Source organism: Pteropus vampyrus, unplaced genomic scaffold (genome assembly GCF_000151845.1).
Source record: "Pteropus vampyrus isolate Shadow unplaced genomic scaffold, Pvam_2.0 Scaffold43, whole genome shotgun sequence".
Taxonomy (NCBI): domain Eukaryota; kingdom Metazoa; phylum Chordata; class Mammalia; order Chiroptera; family Pteropodidae; genus Pteropus; species Pteropus vampyrus.
In genome coordinates, this window is record NW_011888824.1 from 189,489 (window position 1) to 204,175 (window position 14,687).

The window sequence follows — 14,687 nt, forward strand, 5'->3', positions numbered from 1 at the left end:
AACAATTGTTGATTGAATAACTGTTGAATACTTAAAAGAATGATGACAAACTGCATGTCATTTTGCTTCCAGTCCCAAGAACAATGCCTGGTCCAAAACAGACATTTAATGTTGAACTGGTTTAAAGAAAGGAAGCAGTAGTAGAAATAGAAGCTGTGAAGAGAAAGAAATTACTCTTCTTCTCTCTTCAGATTCAGTTTCCTTCTGAAACATACTTGAAATCTGTCAACACCAAACTTTCAGTGCCCCTGCTCCCACACCAGCTCCTCCTTTCCTCACCACAGTCATTGAAGGAAAAGCTGCATTCACTGTCTCCATGTCTTCACCACCTAGTCAATCCCTGAGTCCTTAAAATCTGATTTCTGCCCCCACCGTGCATCTGAAACATCCCTCTCACAGCTTCTATCAAATCAGCTTTGCTGTCCTTCATCTCTACCTACTTCTCTGCAATCTTTTATGTTAATGATCACCATTATATTAATCTCTCTAAACGTGCACTATCTGTGCTACTACTGTTCCTTCCATCCACTTTACCCTTCTGTCCAGGGCTCTTTGTCCAATTCTCTTCTGTTCCTTGTATTCCTATTGCTCCTTGGGCAATCTCGCTCACTCTCAGAGTCAATTCCAACACTCAGATCTAACACCAATAACACGCCATTGGTCGCAATTATTTTTGAAGTGTGATCATATATTTTCAACTTTCCCCTGAATACCTCTGCCTGGATATGCCACTAAGACCTTAAATTCAGTAATATTAATAATAATCATAAAGAGCTGATAGTTATCGAGCACTTAAAAAAAAAGAATGATAACAAACTATAAAGAAATTTAATCATTTGTAGTTTTCTACACCCGCAGATGGGGTGTAGTTTTCTAGACCAAGGGGTTTTCACTTCTATGTAACTGTTACTGAATTTCACCTCAAAACCATATAAAATAAAGCTTTTGTTGAGTTCTATATTCTAATGAATGACTTTAGGATTTTCATTCTGTCTTCATGTTAGATATTTGTGGAATATATCAGCTAGACAACACAAACATTTCTTCCATGGTATGCTAAGAGAGTCGAAAATGGTTGCCGACAATACAATGACTTGTCTTTTAATTCTCATTTGTGAAGCTGAATGTCGTCTCCCATTATCATTGCTTGTATTCCTTTCCCTTGTGACATTTTAGGGAAAGTTAATGAACTCAATTCAACTGAACGTAGGGATTTTTTTTTTTTTTTTAAAGAATGCAAGCTCACTTTTAATTATTTTCTATTGTTCCAGGCTTAATAGATAATTCTGGACTGAGGTTCTATCATACAACGGATATAAGGAAATTTGATGCAGGGGTGATCGAGGCTGGCCTCTGGGTAAGCCTCTTCCACACCATCCCCCCAGGCATGCCCGACTTCCGTTCCGAGGGTCACTGCACTCTGGAGTGCCTGGAAGAGGTATGCTGTGTCTCAGTCTATGCTGCTATTTACAGATTAATGAATGCTGTTAGAAAGCCGTGTTAGGAAAACGCCATGCTTGTTTATTATTTTTTTGTTGTCATGCTATAAAGACCTTTGGTTATGTTTTTAAATCTTGAAGGCTGCAGGAATAGAATTCTGAAGACCAGAAGAATTTCTAGCATGTTTTCCTTCCTAGTCCTCTCTCTTTTGTTTCATATTGGACACTTTGTTTTATCTTTTACAATTTCCACCTTCGTTTGTGTAGTTTTCCTTTCTCAACTTTACCTTTCATCTCTATTTGTTTTCTTTCTTATTATTCATTTTTTATTTTTTTTCCTCTCATTTATAGTTTCCTTTTTTTCTTTAACCAAAGAGCAATTTGGATAAGAGAAAACCATATATGAGTATTTAACAATGCCTGCTTCCATCTATAGTTCACATTATGGCCAGCTGGTGAAGTGGAAAGATTATGTTCTTCTGAGTTATTTAGATCATGATTCAAATTGCTGCGACATCATTTACCAGTAGGACCACGGCCAATTCATTTAATTCCACTCTCCCATTTTTTTTTAATCTGGAAAAGGGGAAATAATTTCTCTTTTTAAGAGTTTCAATTTGCAGGTTACTAATAGGCTAGAATCTTTTGCCAGGAGCTTTAACTGCCTCTTTACCTCCTAAAAGGAGAGAGGAAAAATAAGATAACATTTAGGAATGATCCTCAGTCATCATTAGTTCCCTTTCTTTTCTCCAGCAAATGTTGCTTCACAAAGATAACATGCTAGGAATAAGTCGTGAAAAATCCAAACTCAGAATGTTTGATGGCTCAAGCATTGACTTAGATCGCTTTAGTTTTTCTTCTCAGTTGTCTCTCCCAGTCTCTTTTAAGAAGAACTGTCTGAACATGCACTTGTTTGGGCTAATCGAGTCTTCTGCTTTGTCCCCCCGTAGGCTCTGGAAGCTGAAAAGCCAAGTGGAATTCATGTGTTTGCTGTTCTTCTTCACACTCACCTGGCTGGCAGAGGCATCAGGCTGCGTCATTTTCGCAAAGGAGAGGAAATGAAATTACTTGCTTATGATGACAATTTTGACTTCAATTTCCAGGAGTTTCAGTATCTAAAGGAAGAACAAGCAATCTTACCAGTATGCATGTTTTGTTGTTTTTTCACCAAATATTATAAAAGTTGTGAGACATATATCTGCTGAGAATTAGCAAGGTTTTGAGTGGTGAAATGAATTGCTCATCATATTCTTCTTCCTATTCCTAAAGCCACCCACCATGGATATTGCACAACCCAGATGGAATGTGTTTGATCTGTTTTCCAAAATTGAAACTCGTTTTTCTTTTATTCCCAGGGGCACTTCAAATTGTCGAAGAAAATAAAGAAAAAAAAATCGGGTTTTGAGCATTAACATTACTCTTTTCTCACTTGACTCCTCAGTTAACAACTTTTTGTCTGCAATTATGGTAATCGTAAATCAGAGGTTTTCTTATGCTACAGGATATTTTTTAGAAGTTTCATTTCAGTAAAAACGAATGTAAGGATAATTCTTTCATTTGAGAAAGGTATTCGGACATAGCTAATAATACTGTGGTGTGTAATCCACTTATAGAAATACTTAGGGTCATGGTGGAAGGATTCAGAAGAGAACTTCATGCCTTACAATAATGAAGGCTTTTTTTAAATGACATTTCATTTTGTCAATTTTTTTATCCCTTGGCCATCGGGATCGATAATCATATAATTTCCTACCCTTGCTTCGTTCTTAAAAGTCCAATTCTTATACTATTTGTGAAATGAAAGTAACAGCAATATCTTTTCTACATACAGAAATTCCTTGATATACCCTGAGAGTAGAAAGATGAAATTTGAGAAACATTGATCTTGTTGAGATTCTATACGCCCCCTTTTATTGTGCTGTCTTGTCTTGGGACTTTCCTACTAGGTTTATTGTATTGTCTCAGAGCTTCCCAAATGGTATGCTGCAAGTAGGGTATAAGAGTATCGAAATACTGACCTCCAGGCTTTCTGAGTAGCAGGGTAGGGAGGGCAAATCTGAGAGCTAGCACCCAGAGCTAGCTGTATCTGGTCCACGAACAGCCTATCTACTTACTTGAGTGGGGAGCCATAAAAATATTATTTTCTACGTGCGCCAAATTGTCCAATAGTTTAGAAAGCACTAGAACAATAGATTACTATTCATTTGCCTCACAATTCTGTTGTAGGGAAATAAAGACATTACTAAAAACTTTTCAAGAAAATAATGTAAATGCTGAGATAATCACAATAATTAGTATCTATGGCTAACATTTATGAAGTGTTTAATTTCTACTAAGGATTAAATGTGTGTTTTGTCCCTTAATCCCCTCACGACAGCTGCAAAAATAAGTGCTATTTTTATCATTGTTTTTCAGATGAACAAACTGTGCCCAGATGATTCATTTCCTTACCTAAGGTCATGCAACTAGAACATGGTGGAGTCTGGCCTGAAGACAGTCTTACTTTGTTTGCTTGTTTATCATACTAGCAATTCTAGAATTTAGTAGGTCAAGGTCTTCTCCTGAATCAGATTACTTAATGCATTCCTGTATATAGCAATTAAACTGTTGGCCTACAAATGTATTAGACAAATAAAACAGTATAAAACTCCAATCTGAAAGCTCATACTTTTATGTTTTAGGGAGATAATCTAATTACTGAGTGCCGCTACAACACAAAAGATAGAGCCCGAATGACTTGGGTAAGAAAATTTTTATTATTCTTAAAATTCATTTCTGGAGAGGGAGGAATAAACTTTGATTTTTGAAAAGAGTAAAAAACATTCCCACTGGGAAGCAAAATTCCTGAATGTCTTGAACATGAAACATCGTAATAGTAAAATCAGAGCTGTTGTGGCATTTTATCAGATTAACTAATGGTAATATTTGCATTGTAATTAATTGACTTATGTAAAGCTATCCTTAGTCTTATAGTTTTTCTTTATCTAATGTTATTCATAAAAGACCTGTGGTTACTAATGACAATCTACACGACTCTGGACTTAGATGAATCAGACTTCAAAAGGAAGAATGAGTTGCGTGAGCTTAGGGCTTCTGACCCAAAGGGAAATCTCATCCCAGCAGGTTTACTGGGGAGTTCTGCCCCGTAAAGCATTCCAGAAGGGGATCATTCATGCCTTACTTATCTCTTCCAGGGAACACATGTCCCACCAACTTATTCTATGAAGTTAGCATATTCTCTATACTAAAACTCGATAATGGCAATGTGAGAGAGGTCAACAATATGTACCTGATAGAAATACCTTTGTCAAAGTATTGACAAACCAAATCCCTAAATTATATAAAAATGTAGTTTTAGGATCAATTTGGTTTAGCTCAGAAATGTCAAACTGGTTTAAATTAGAAAATATATTAATGTCATTCTTCAATCAAGAGATTGAAGGAAAAAGATGTATGATCGCCTCAGCTGGGGCAGAAAAAACATTCATAAAATTTAAGTCAGGCATAGGGGAAAAAAACATTTAGCAAATCAAGAATAGGAGAGAATTGTCTTAACCAGATAAAATTTGGCTATGAAAAATCTATAGCAAATATCAAACTAAATGAAGTACTAGAAGTATTCCTTTAAAATCAGGAAGAAAACAAGCATATTTATTATAACTGTTTCTATTCAGTATTGTAGAAAAGAAAAAAATTAAATATAAGTATCAGAAAGGAAGAAACAAGCAAAGGACATTATTCACGAATATAATTTTCTACATAAAAATTTCAAAATTGATAATATCTAAAATTAATTATATTTTAGTATGTAAGAAACTATCTCAAGAAAAAACAATTTAAAACTCTAAATTCTATAGAAATAAAATTAACATTATATGTGTTTGATCTCTATGGTAAAAAATTGTAAATCTTTATTGCAAGATATTAAAGAACACCTAAAGACATTAAGAGATACTGTGTTCATGAATAGAAAGGCTCAGTAAAATAAAAATAATTCTTCTATTTAAATTGTTTTATAAATTTGGTATAATTCCAGTAAAATTCAGAGAGATTTTATATTTTGGGATTCAGGTATCCTAATTAAGACATCTTCACTTAGCCATAGCTACAAAGATTTTCTCCTATATTTTTATTTTTCTAAAAATTTTACAGTTTTAGCTTTTATGCAGACCGAGTTTATTCTAAAATCTACATAGAAGAGCAAAATGTTGATAATAGGCAGGACACTACTAAAAAGAATAAGATGAGAAACAAACTACTGGAGATGAAAGCTTATTTTAAAACTATGGTGATTTGTAGTATGTTTTGCGTCCAGAGTTAGAACAGTGGAACAGAGTAGGGATCCTGGAAACAGACCTAAAAATCCCCTATGTGGAAACTTGGTTTGGAATAGACACAGCATTCAGATAAGTGAAAAAGGATGGATCTTTCATTAAAGAATACACACGCAATTAGGTATCCAAATGACAACAATAAAATTATGTCTTTATCTTGCACAATACACAGAAAATCAATTCCAGGTAGATTAAATATTTAAATATGAAGAGCAAAATTTTAAAACCTTTAGGAGAAAAATATCTGAATATATCTTTATGACTTTGTGGTAAGTAAGAACTTCTCAGTGAAGCATAAAAAGCACAAACTATGAATTAATAGATTGATGAATTCGACTATATTAAAGCTTTGGTTACAGAAAATGCATTTAAGTAAGTGAAAAGAAATTTTAAACTGAAAAAAAATATTTGCAATACATAGATTAATACATTATTATCCAGCATTTATTAAAAGATTTCATAAATCAGTAACATAAGACAAACATACAGTAGAAAAAAGAACAAAAGATAAAAAGGTTTCATAGAAATAAAAGCACAAACAGCTAATAAACATATGAAAGGATCCTTAATTTCATTTGAAACCAGGATCATGCAAATGTAAAGCAGAATTAGATATTTTATAGCCACCAGTTTGGCAATATTTAAAACTGTAATTCTATTGTAGTGAAACTGGACTCATTATACGCTGCTGAATGTAAATTTGTAAAACCAGTTTGGGATAAAACATGACATTCTCTAGTGAAGTTGGAGGTTGATATATGCTCTACCCATTTACATTCCTATGTAGATTTAACCTTGAAGTTACTTTTGCAGTAAATGTTCTAAGAGAGAAGTATATAAAATATTCATAGTAACATGAACACAGGAGCAAAAAACTGGGAACAGCTCAGTTATTTACCAAAGGAAAACAAATAAATATATTATGTCTATATAATAAATGAATAATATGTAGTTATGAAAATTAATGAACTAAAGTCATTCATATATTAACATGAATGTATCCGAAGAACATAATGTTGATTGAAAAGAGCAAGTTTGCAGCAGACTTATGTATTTATGATATTATCCATCTAAAGTTCAAGAACACACAAAATTAAATAGTATATTGTTTAGGGCTACATACATCAAAAAACTAAACATAAAGTGTGATGAAAGCAATAGAATGATAAACAAAGTATTAAGATAATCATCTTTGCTTAGAATAGAGAAGAGGATTGAAGATGAGCACACAGGGTAGTCAAGACACTGGTGTTGGCTTTATTTTTCTCATGCCTTATACATAATTTTGTTTCCATGAAATATTTTACTAAATATTTTAGTGTCTATTGTGGTGCTCTGCCTGGATACTCTCCCTTTTCAGGACCAACACAGCTAAACTCTACCCACTGAAAATATCAGATAATAAGAGCTAACTGTTGTGTCCCTCACTGGGCATTGTCCTTGGTGTCAGAGAATGCCTCACTTAAAGTAACACTCCCTTCACTGGGGCAGCCAGCAGCTAATGACTGGTTGATATGGGGTTACAAAGGCCCAGCTCCCTTCCTACAATTTGGTAAAACTCTAGATAGCCACCTCAGCTCACGGATAGATTAAATCTCATATTTACTTAGGCATCACTTACGGCCTCATTTGTAGACCAGCTTCTTTCTCCCTTTGCCCATTCCTGCCTTGCTCATCAAGTGTAAACATATGTTTTTGCAATTTGTAAAGTCATTGCATATTAGCCACTACATTCATTTATAGCCACGAACAATACTACTAAGCTTTTCACCTTCATTTTTGACACAGAATTCTTGGTTAATTTCTTTTTCCCTGCAGCACTTGAGTATGTAATTCCAGTATCTTTTTGTTTGATCATTTATGATGAAATGTCAGCTGTCAATTGTATTGTTCTCCCATATTGATTTGTCATTTTTCTCTTGCTGCTTTCAAGATTTTCTTTTTGTCTTTGGCTCTCAGCAATATGACTATGATGTGTCTAGGTATGGCTTTTTTCATGTTTATCTTTAGCACTGTTGAGCTTCTGGAGTCTGTAAGTTAATGTTTTTCAGTAAATTTGAGAAAACGTCAGCCCTTATTTTCTTTTTTCTATCCTTTTCTCTCTTTTTTCTCATTTTGGAACTCCGATTACATGTATATTAGAACATTTACTATTGTCCCACAGATCTCTGAGGAATTTTCACTTTCTTTAGTCTTTTTGTTTCTTTCTCTCTCTCTCTCTCTGTTCCTTGGATTGGAAAATTTCTATTGCTCTATCTTTAAGTTCACTGATTCTTTTCCCTTCCATCTCAAATATGATGTTGAGCTCATCTTGTGAATTTTTTATTAACTTATGACATTTTTCAACGCTAGAATTCGTTTGGTTCCTTTTATGTTTTTCCTCCTTTGATGTCATTCCCTAATAGTTTACTCATTTTTAATGTATTTACCTTTAATTACTTGAACATTTCTGTAACCTTTTAAAGATACATGCTTTTAAGTTTTTGCTAAATCCAACATCTGTATCCTCTCATAATTAGTTTTTATGAACTTTTTTTTTCCTGAGTATAGATCATAGTTTCCTGTTTTGAAACTTTTCATGTTTAATAAGTTTTGGTTAAAAACTGGACATTGTAGATAATATATTGTAGCAACTCTAAATTTTCTTCTTCTGATCTTTGATACTTTTTTTTAGTAGATAATTCAAATGTGAAATCTATCTCTCCTGTGGTATGCAGCTACTGGTGTTTATACACATGACAATAAGATTATAGAAAATTCAGTACAAACAGGCAAAGATTCATCAGACTGACTGATGGGTATCATATTAACCAAACATCCCCATAATCCTCTGAAATGTTCACTGTGGTGAGAAACATATATCATATAAACAGAACTTTAAGGAGATTATTAGGTTATTTAAGAAAGGCAACTTTTAAAGAGATGAAAATAATTCCATTCATTTTTAAATGTGACACTACCTTTTAAAAAAACTAAATTGTCACTTAGATTATTATTTTTCAGTTTTAAGATTTATCACGTTTTAATATTGGAAAGAACTGTATGACATTGGTGGCTTGTATGCTGTAAGTGTCAGAGTTAGTGGAATATGTATATTTTCTAAGTTAAATATCTCTATTTTCAGGGAGGACTAAGCACCAGGAATGAAATGTGTCTCTCATACCTGCTTTATTACCCAAGAATCAATCTTACTCGATGTGCGAGTATTCCAGACATTATGGAACAACTTCAGTTCATTGGTGTTAAGGAGATCTACAGGCCAGTCACGTAAGTAATAAATCAATTTCATGACAGGAGTAATATATCTCAGGGAAGGATCGGCATTATTTTCATATTGGATTTATCACCATGCTATAGATTCCTTTATCTGCTGTTCTATTTGATTATTTTCAACTGGGGAGACCAGGTGAGCTTCTTGGTTGCTTTGTCCAGAGTCGCTAAGACTGCCTCAAGGTTCACTGATTTTCTAGGAGGACCTAAAGGGTTCAGCATATACTTATAATCCTGGCTAATATTAATTACCATGAAAGAATATAAAGAAAAATGAAGAAAACAAAAAGGCACATGGGACAAAACAGAGTCTACAGGAAACCAGGTACAAGCTTCCAAGAGACTCCTCCCAGTGAAGTCACACAGAATGTGCTTAATTCCACCAGCTTCAAATTTTGACAACGTGTATGAAGTGTTCTGAACTGGAGAAGCTCATTAGAGAAACTCAGTGTCCAGAGTTATTATTGGGGGCTGGTCACATAGGTGCCCTCTGCTTAGCAAGTACCAAAATTTCTAGACTTCCAGGAAGAAAGGAGGTGTTTGACATAAACTTCATGGTTTGTACAAACAGTCTATGCACAATCATTTAGAGAAAGTTTTAAATTAGTATTAGAAATTGATCAATATTTAAGTTCCCTGATGACAGCCAAAGGTCAGCCATCCATGCAGGCATTTCTAAAGGGGGCAGTCTTACCTCTGCTATATTAACTTTTTCTATACAACTGCATTTCATAAGAACTACTTAAGGTAAAATAATAAACAAGATAAATATTATTCTTGCCCTCTTAAAATTATATTCTAGAATGAGGGAGAACTAATAAACAAATGACAAAAATATAAAATTTTAGATATTAGTAGATATTATGAAAAAAATTAAGACAGTGAAGGACATGTGTAGTTGTCAACAGGACGGGGAATGCCTCTCTGGGTAGGTCTCTTAGTCTGGGTTGCTTGAACCTAAATACCATAGACAGGGTGGCTTATAAACATCAGAAATTTATTTCTCACAGTTCAAGAGGCTGGGAATTCAAAGATAAAATTGCTGACAGATCAGCATCTAGCGAAGCTCCGCTTCCTCATGGACGATCATCTTCTCACAGTAACCTCACGTGGCAGAAGAGGCAAGGGAGCTTTCTCAAGCTGCTTTTATAAGGATACTAAATCTCATTCAGGAGGGCAGAGACTCCCAAAGGCCCCATCTCCTAATAACGTAATCTTGGGCATTAGGATTTCAACATATGAATTTTGGGAAGACAGAAATATTCAATCCATGACAGGAGGTGATGTTTGAACAGAGACCTAAGTGATGAGAAGTAAGCCGTGCAAAGCTATCCCAGTATACTTTATGCAGAGAGGAGTCAGGGTAATGACCCTATTGTGGGTATGAAGCTGGCATGTTCAAAGAGCAGTAAGAAGGTGAATTTGGCTGGAGCAGAGTGAAATATGGTAGAGAATGAGTGAGGAGGTCTGACAGCAAGTGGGACCAGATTATGAAGGACTTTATAGGCAACGTAGGGACTTTGGATAAAAAAAAATGTTGATTTGGCTACTGTGTTGAGAAAGGACTCCAGGAGGGCAAGACTGGAAAGAATAATATCAACCAGGAGACTATTAATATTGTCCGGGTGTGAGGTGAGGGCGCCTTGGAGCAAGGTGGTGGCAGTAGAGTTAATGAGAAATGGTAACATTCAGGTTACCTTTTGAAAGTAGCACTCACTGGCCTTGTTGATTCATTGCATCTCAGGGAGATGGTCAGAGAAGGACAAGAGTGAAGGAAACATGATGATGTGTGAATAGTGTAATAGTATAGGGAAGACTGAAGGAGAAATTGAAAATTCTGTTTTGGATATATTAAGGTTGATATAGAAAAAAGGATTTAATCTATTCTTAATAACCCCACAGAGAAGAATAAGGGTGCCTGGGAAAAACTTTGGAGCGTATTTTGTTTTAGTATAAAGAAGAAATTTCTAATCATTAGGACTTTTCAAAATGAAAGAGACTGATGTAATTAGGAAAAAGATACACATAGATTTTTAAGACGGTATAGATATATATATATCTGCCTTTTAATCTGAATGCATAATTATAAATACAATATTAATAAATATCAAAACAGCACATAAAATGTCATCATAAAAACAGTAAGATTTCATTTTTAAAATAGTGATATTTTATTTTATAACATATTGATATTTTATTTTACAATATTGCTATTATATAGTTTCTTACTAACATTTAAATAGCCTTTTATTCCTTGAGCATATTTTTTACACATCAACTAGAGATTTTTCCTAATCAGGGGTTAATTTGAGAGAATGCTGAAAACAAATACATATTCAAAGCTGTGTGTTTACAAGACGATGATTCAAAATACATTCTATGGTCCAATTGTTTTCTTTTGTATTCATCTTGAGTGAAGTCTCTGAAATTGCTCCGCTCCCTTGTCCCAATGAGCTTTGTCAGTGTCCCATGCCTTTGATCTCTCCCAGGAAATACTGAAGTTGGGTTATCATTACTTAGAAGGACAGAATTGCTTTACAGAACAAAGCCAGTTTTGAGATGGCATTGCCTACATAAAACCATTTAACTACATTGTTAAATATATTTATTCTTCAAAAATATGAGTGAAAAAGAGCCTCTGTTATCAAATAGATGTTTGGACTTTAAATCAAACTTTCAAGTCTAGTTCATTGTCAAAGTGACATAAACATTATTGAAGGCCAAACCAACAAGGCCCTGGCTAAAAGATCACAAAGAGAGAAGTGGTTTGGGTACTTTTTCTGTTTTGCTTGAAAGAAAATTGCTAATTTGGTTTCCAGATACAATACCAAAAAATAATATCATATAATTTATAACCCCAAATCGTCTATCTGTGCTTTTAATACAGTAATTAGTTAGGTGCCTTGCTTCATTTTAAACATTCTGTAGCAATCCTAGGATTAGAGGATGACTTAGTAGACAAATAGAGACAAATACATCCTGTCTCAGGATTTGTCTGTGCTGGAGGATGCAATTTTTCTCTACCTCCTACAGATCTGGCAAGGCTTAAGAAAAAACAAAAAGCCACAAAGATTAGATAAAAGACTAGATAATGAGTTTAGATCAATTCTGTATTCTCTGCTGCACCATACATCAACCTTCCCTATGCATTTACAGAGAGGTTTATGTGATGGAAAGTTCCTATGTTATTTGTTCTATTTCTAAAATCAAGAGAGGTGTTCCTATTTTTCTTTATAGGAAAAATCACTTTGTGTTTATAATGTGTAAAAGTCACATATACTTATTATAAGGAATTTAGGTAATGCATAAAAAAGTTTTAAGAAGAAGATTAAAGCAGTCATCTCAAATACTGTTAAAATAAGTTATACTAACATAAATTGATTATTATTATAACCATCCTTCTATGTAGGTATTGATATAAAGATGAATAGATTATTGTTATAAAAATTATAACTTGTACACTATTTTAAACAAAACATTTAATTTTTTAAAATTTATCACAAGAAAAAGAAACTAAAACTGAACAGGTGTTGAATTTCAAATCAATGGTGCTGTTGTTTTTAACCATAACTGTTTTATAAAGGGGCTGAAAATGTTGAGAAAATAGATCATGAAAGACATTAAAATGTTGCACTCACTTTTTTAAAACTACGTGTTTCAAGTTTAGATCATAAAAAATGTGGACATTCATACTCTCGCATTGTCTCCCACCTCCCTTTTCTATATCTCCAAATATTTATTACTTATATTATACTTTAGTATTGTCAAGTATTTTTAATTTTCACATTTAATTCTGAAACTTAATTCTCACAATTTTAATGCAACTTTTATTTTTAAATAGACTCAGTGATAATCTCTAATCTGTATATGAATTCTGCATTTCTGAGTTTATAATTTGATTCATCATCCTTAAATTCCAGGTGCTTTATGCCCTGAGTTCTTTTACATTTGAGAATTTCTGCATTTATATTTGGACAGCATTTGACTGGATATAATATTTTAAGGTCATTTTAATTCCCCTTTGGAGATCTCTTTGGATGAGTGGGAGCATTCGTTCTTTACCTGTAGAATGCATAAGTTAAATTGAACATATTTCAGTGTTTAGCATCTGAATCAAAATTTCCCAAAATGCAGTGTTTCAGTACATATATTAAGTACCTAGATTGCTTCTTTTTTTTTTTTTCATTTCAGAGAAATTTCTTATATCTAAAATTTTTTTTTTCTAACCTATTTAGAATTTGTAAAAAGAATTTTATCATATTTTTTCAGATGTGCTCATCTGGTTCTTGCTTTTTCTAATTTATTTGGTGCTAAAGTCATTTTGTCTTAAATTTATCTCTTTTAGTTTGCTATCTCCCTTTTCATTTCATTGTGTTATTTTATCATCTTGTATTTGAATTCTTGTTTAATTGAATTCGTGTTCTTATCAAATAAACTTATAACATGAAACACTTGTGGGACTTCTCTCCAGTATAATTGGTTTATATTTTCTTCTAGTCATTTTTTTTTTCTGTTTCTTTACATGGAATGTGATATAATTTCTTTTTCTCTCTAGGTTCGCGTGGTTGTTATGTCATTTCTTGCTTCTGCTGAGTCAGTTTTGTCTCAAACTCCTCTTTGATAAAAATAGACAAATTCTTGAGTTCCTTCTAAGCAAATCTGAGAGTAGCTTTTCCACACCACTAAGGTTTGGATGACATATGTTATGTATATACTTTTTATATTTTGATAGTAAAGGGTTGAGGGTGTAGAAATGGGATGATATACTACAATGCATGATTTATTCCTTCCTCAGATTTTATTAAAATTTTTTGCAAAGAAGTTTTCTAACTGGTAAGGGCTGAATCGCTTCCCATGCAGGAATGTCCCAGGTCTTATATCATGCTGTCAAATCAGTCGTGGCTCTCCAGGCTTCACTTCTTATCAGGGAGACTGACTCAATTTCGCTGAGTACTTCTCAACATGCATTGATTTAGAGTGTCAAGAGGACTCGGAATTGTACCTTGTTAAGTCAGTTTTCCTGGCTTTTTTTATTGTATATTTTTTTTTACTGTATAATTTTTATTTACTGTATAATTTATATACAGTAAAATGCAACTATTTTAAGTATGTCATTAGAATGCTTTCTCATGTGTGTGCACCTCTTTAACTGTATCACAAATGAGATGTAGAGGATTTCTATTACCCCCAAAAGTTCTCTTAGGCCTGTCTGGAGAAAATCCCACCTTCTACAGAAAGCCCCAGGAAACTGTGAATCTGCTTTATGGCATTGTATTAGTTTGATCTTTTCTAGATTTTATATAAATGATATCATAGAGTATGTTCCTGGCTTCTTTGACTTAGAAGGTTTCTGAGATTCATCTATGCTGGTGCTTGTATCAGCAGTCAGTCCATTCATTTTTACTGCTGAGTAGTGTTCCCCTGTATGGATATACCCAAGTTCATTTATGAGTTCAGTTAAAAGACATTTGCGTTGTTTCTAGTTTCTGTCTATTAGGAAGAAAGATGCTATGAGCATTATTGTTTTGGTCTTATATGGACATATGTTTTCAATTTTCTGGGTTAATACCTAGCAATGGAATCACTGAATTGTATACTAAGTTTATGTTTATTTTATGACTCTCAAAATTTCCCCCAAATGTGT

At 33.5% G+C, this 14,687-nt stretch overlaps 1 protein-coding gene across 1 annotated transcript in view; it reads left to right on the forward strand.

Moving 5' to 3' along the window:
* MOXD1 (monooxygenase DBH like 1) overlaps positions 1 to 14,687 on the forward strand; it is an 82,646-nt gene that overhangs the window by 61,997 nt on the left and 5,962 nt on the right. Inside the window, exons 7-10 of the mRNA XM_011358699.1 lie at positions 1,272 to 1,438; positions 2,390 to 2,581; positions 4,121 to 4,180; positions 8,898 to 9,040. Coding sequence (XP_011357001.1) covers positions 1,272 to 1,438; positions 2,390 to 2,581; positions 4,121 to 4,180; positions 8,898 to 9,040 — 562 coding nt within the window. The remainder of the gene's footprint in view (positions 1 to 1,271; positions 1,439 to 2,389; positions 2,582 to 4,120; positions 4,181 to 8,897; positions 9,041 to 14,687) is intronic.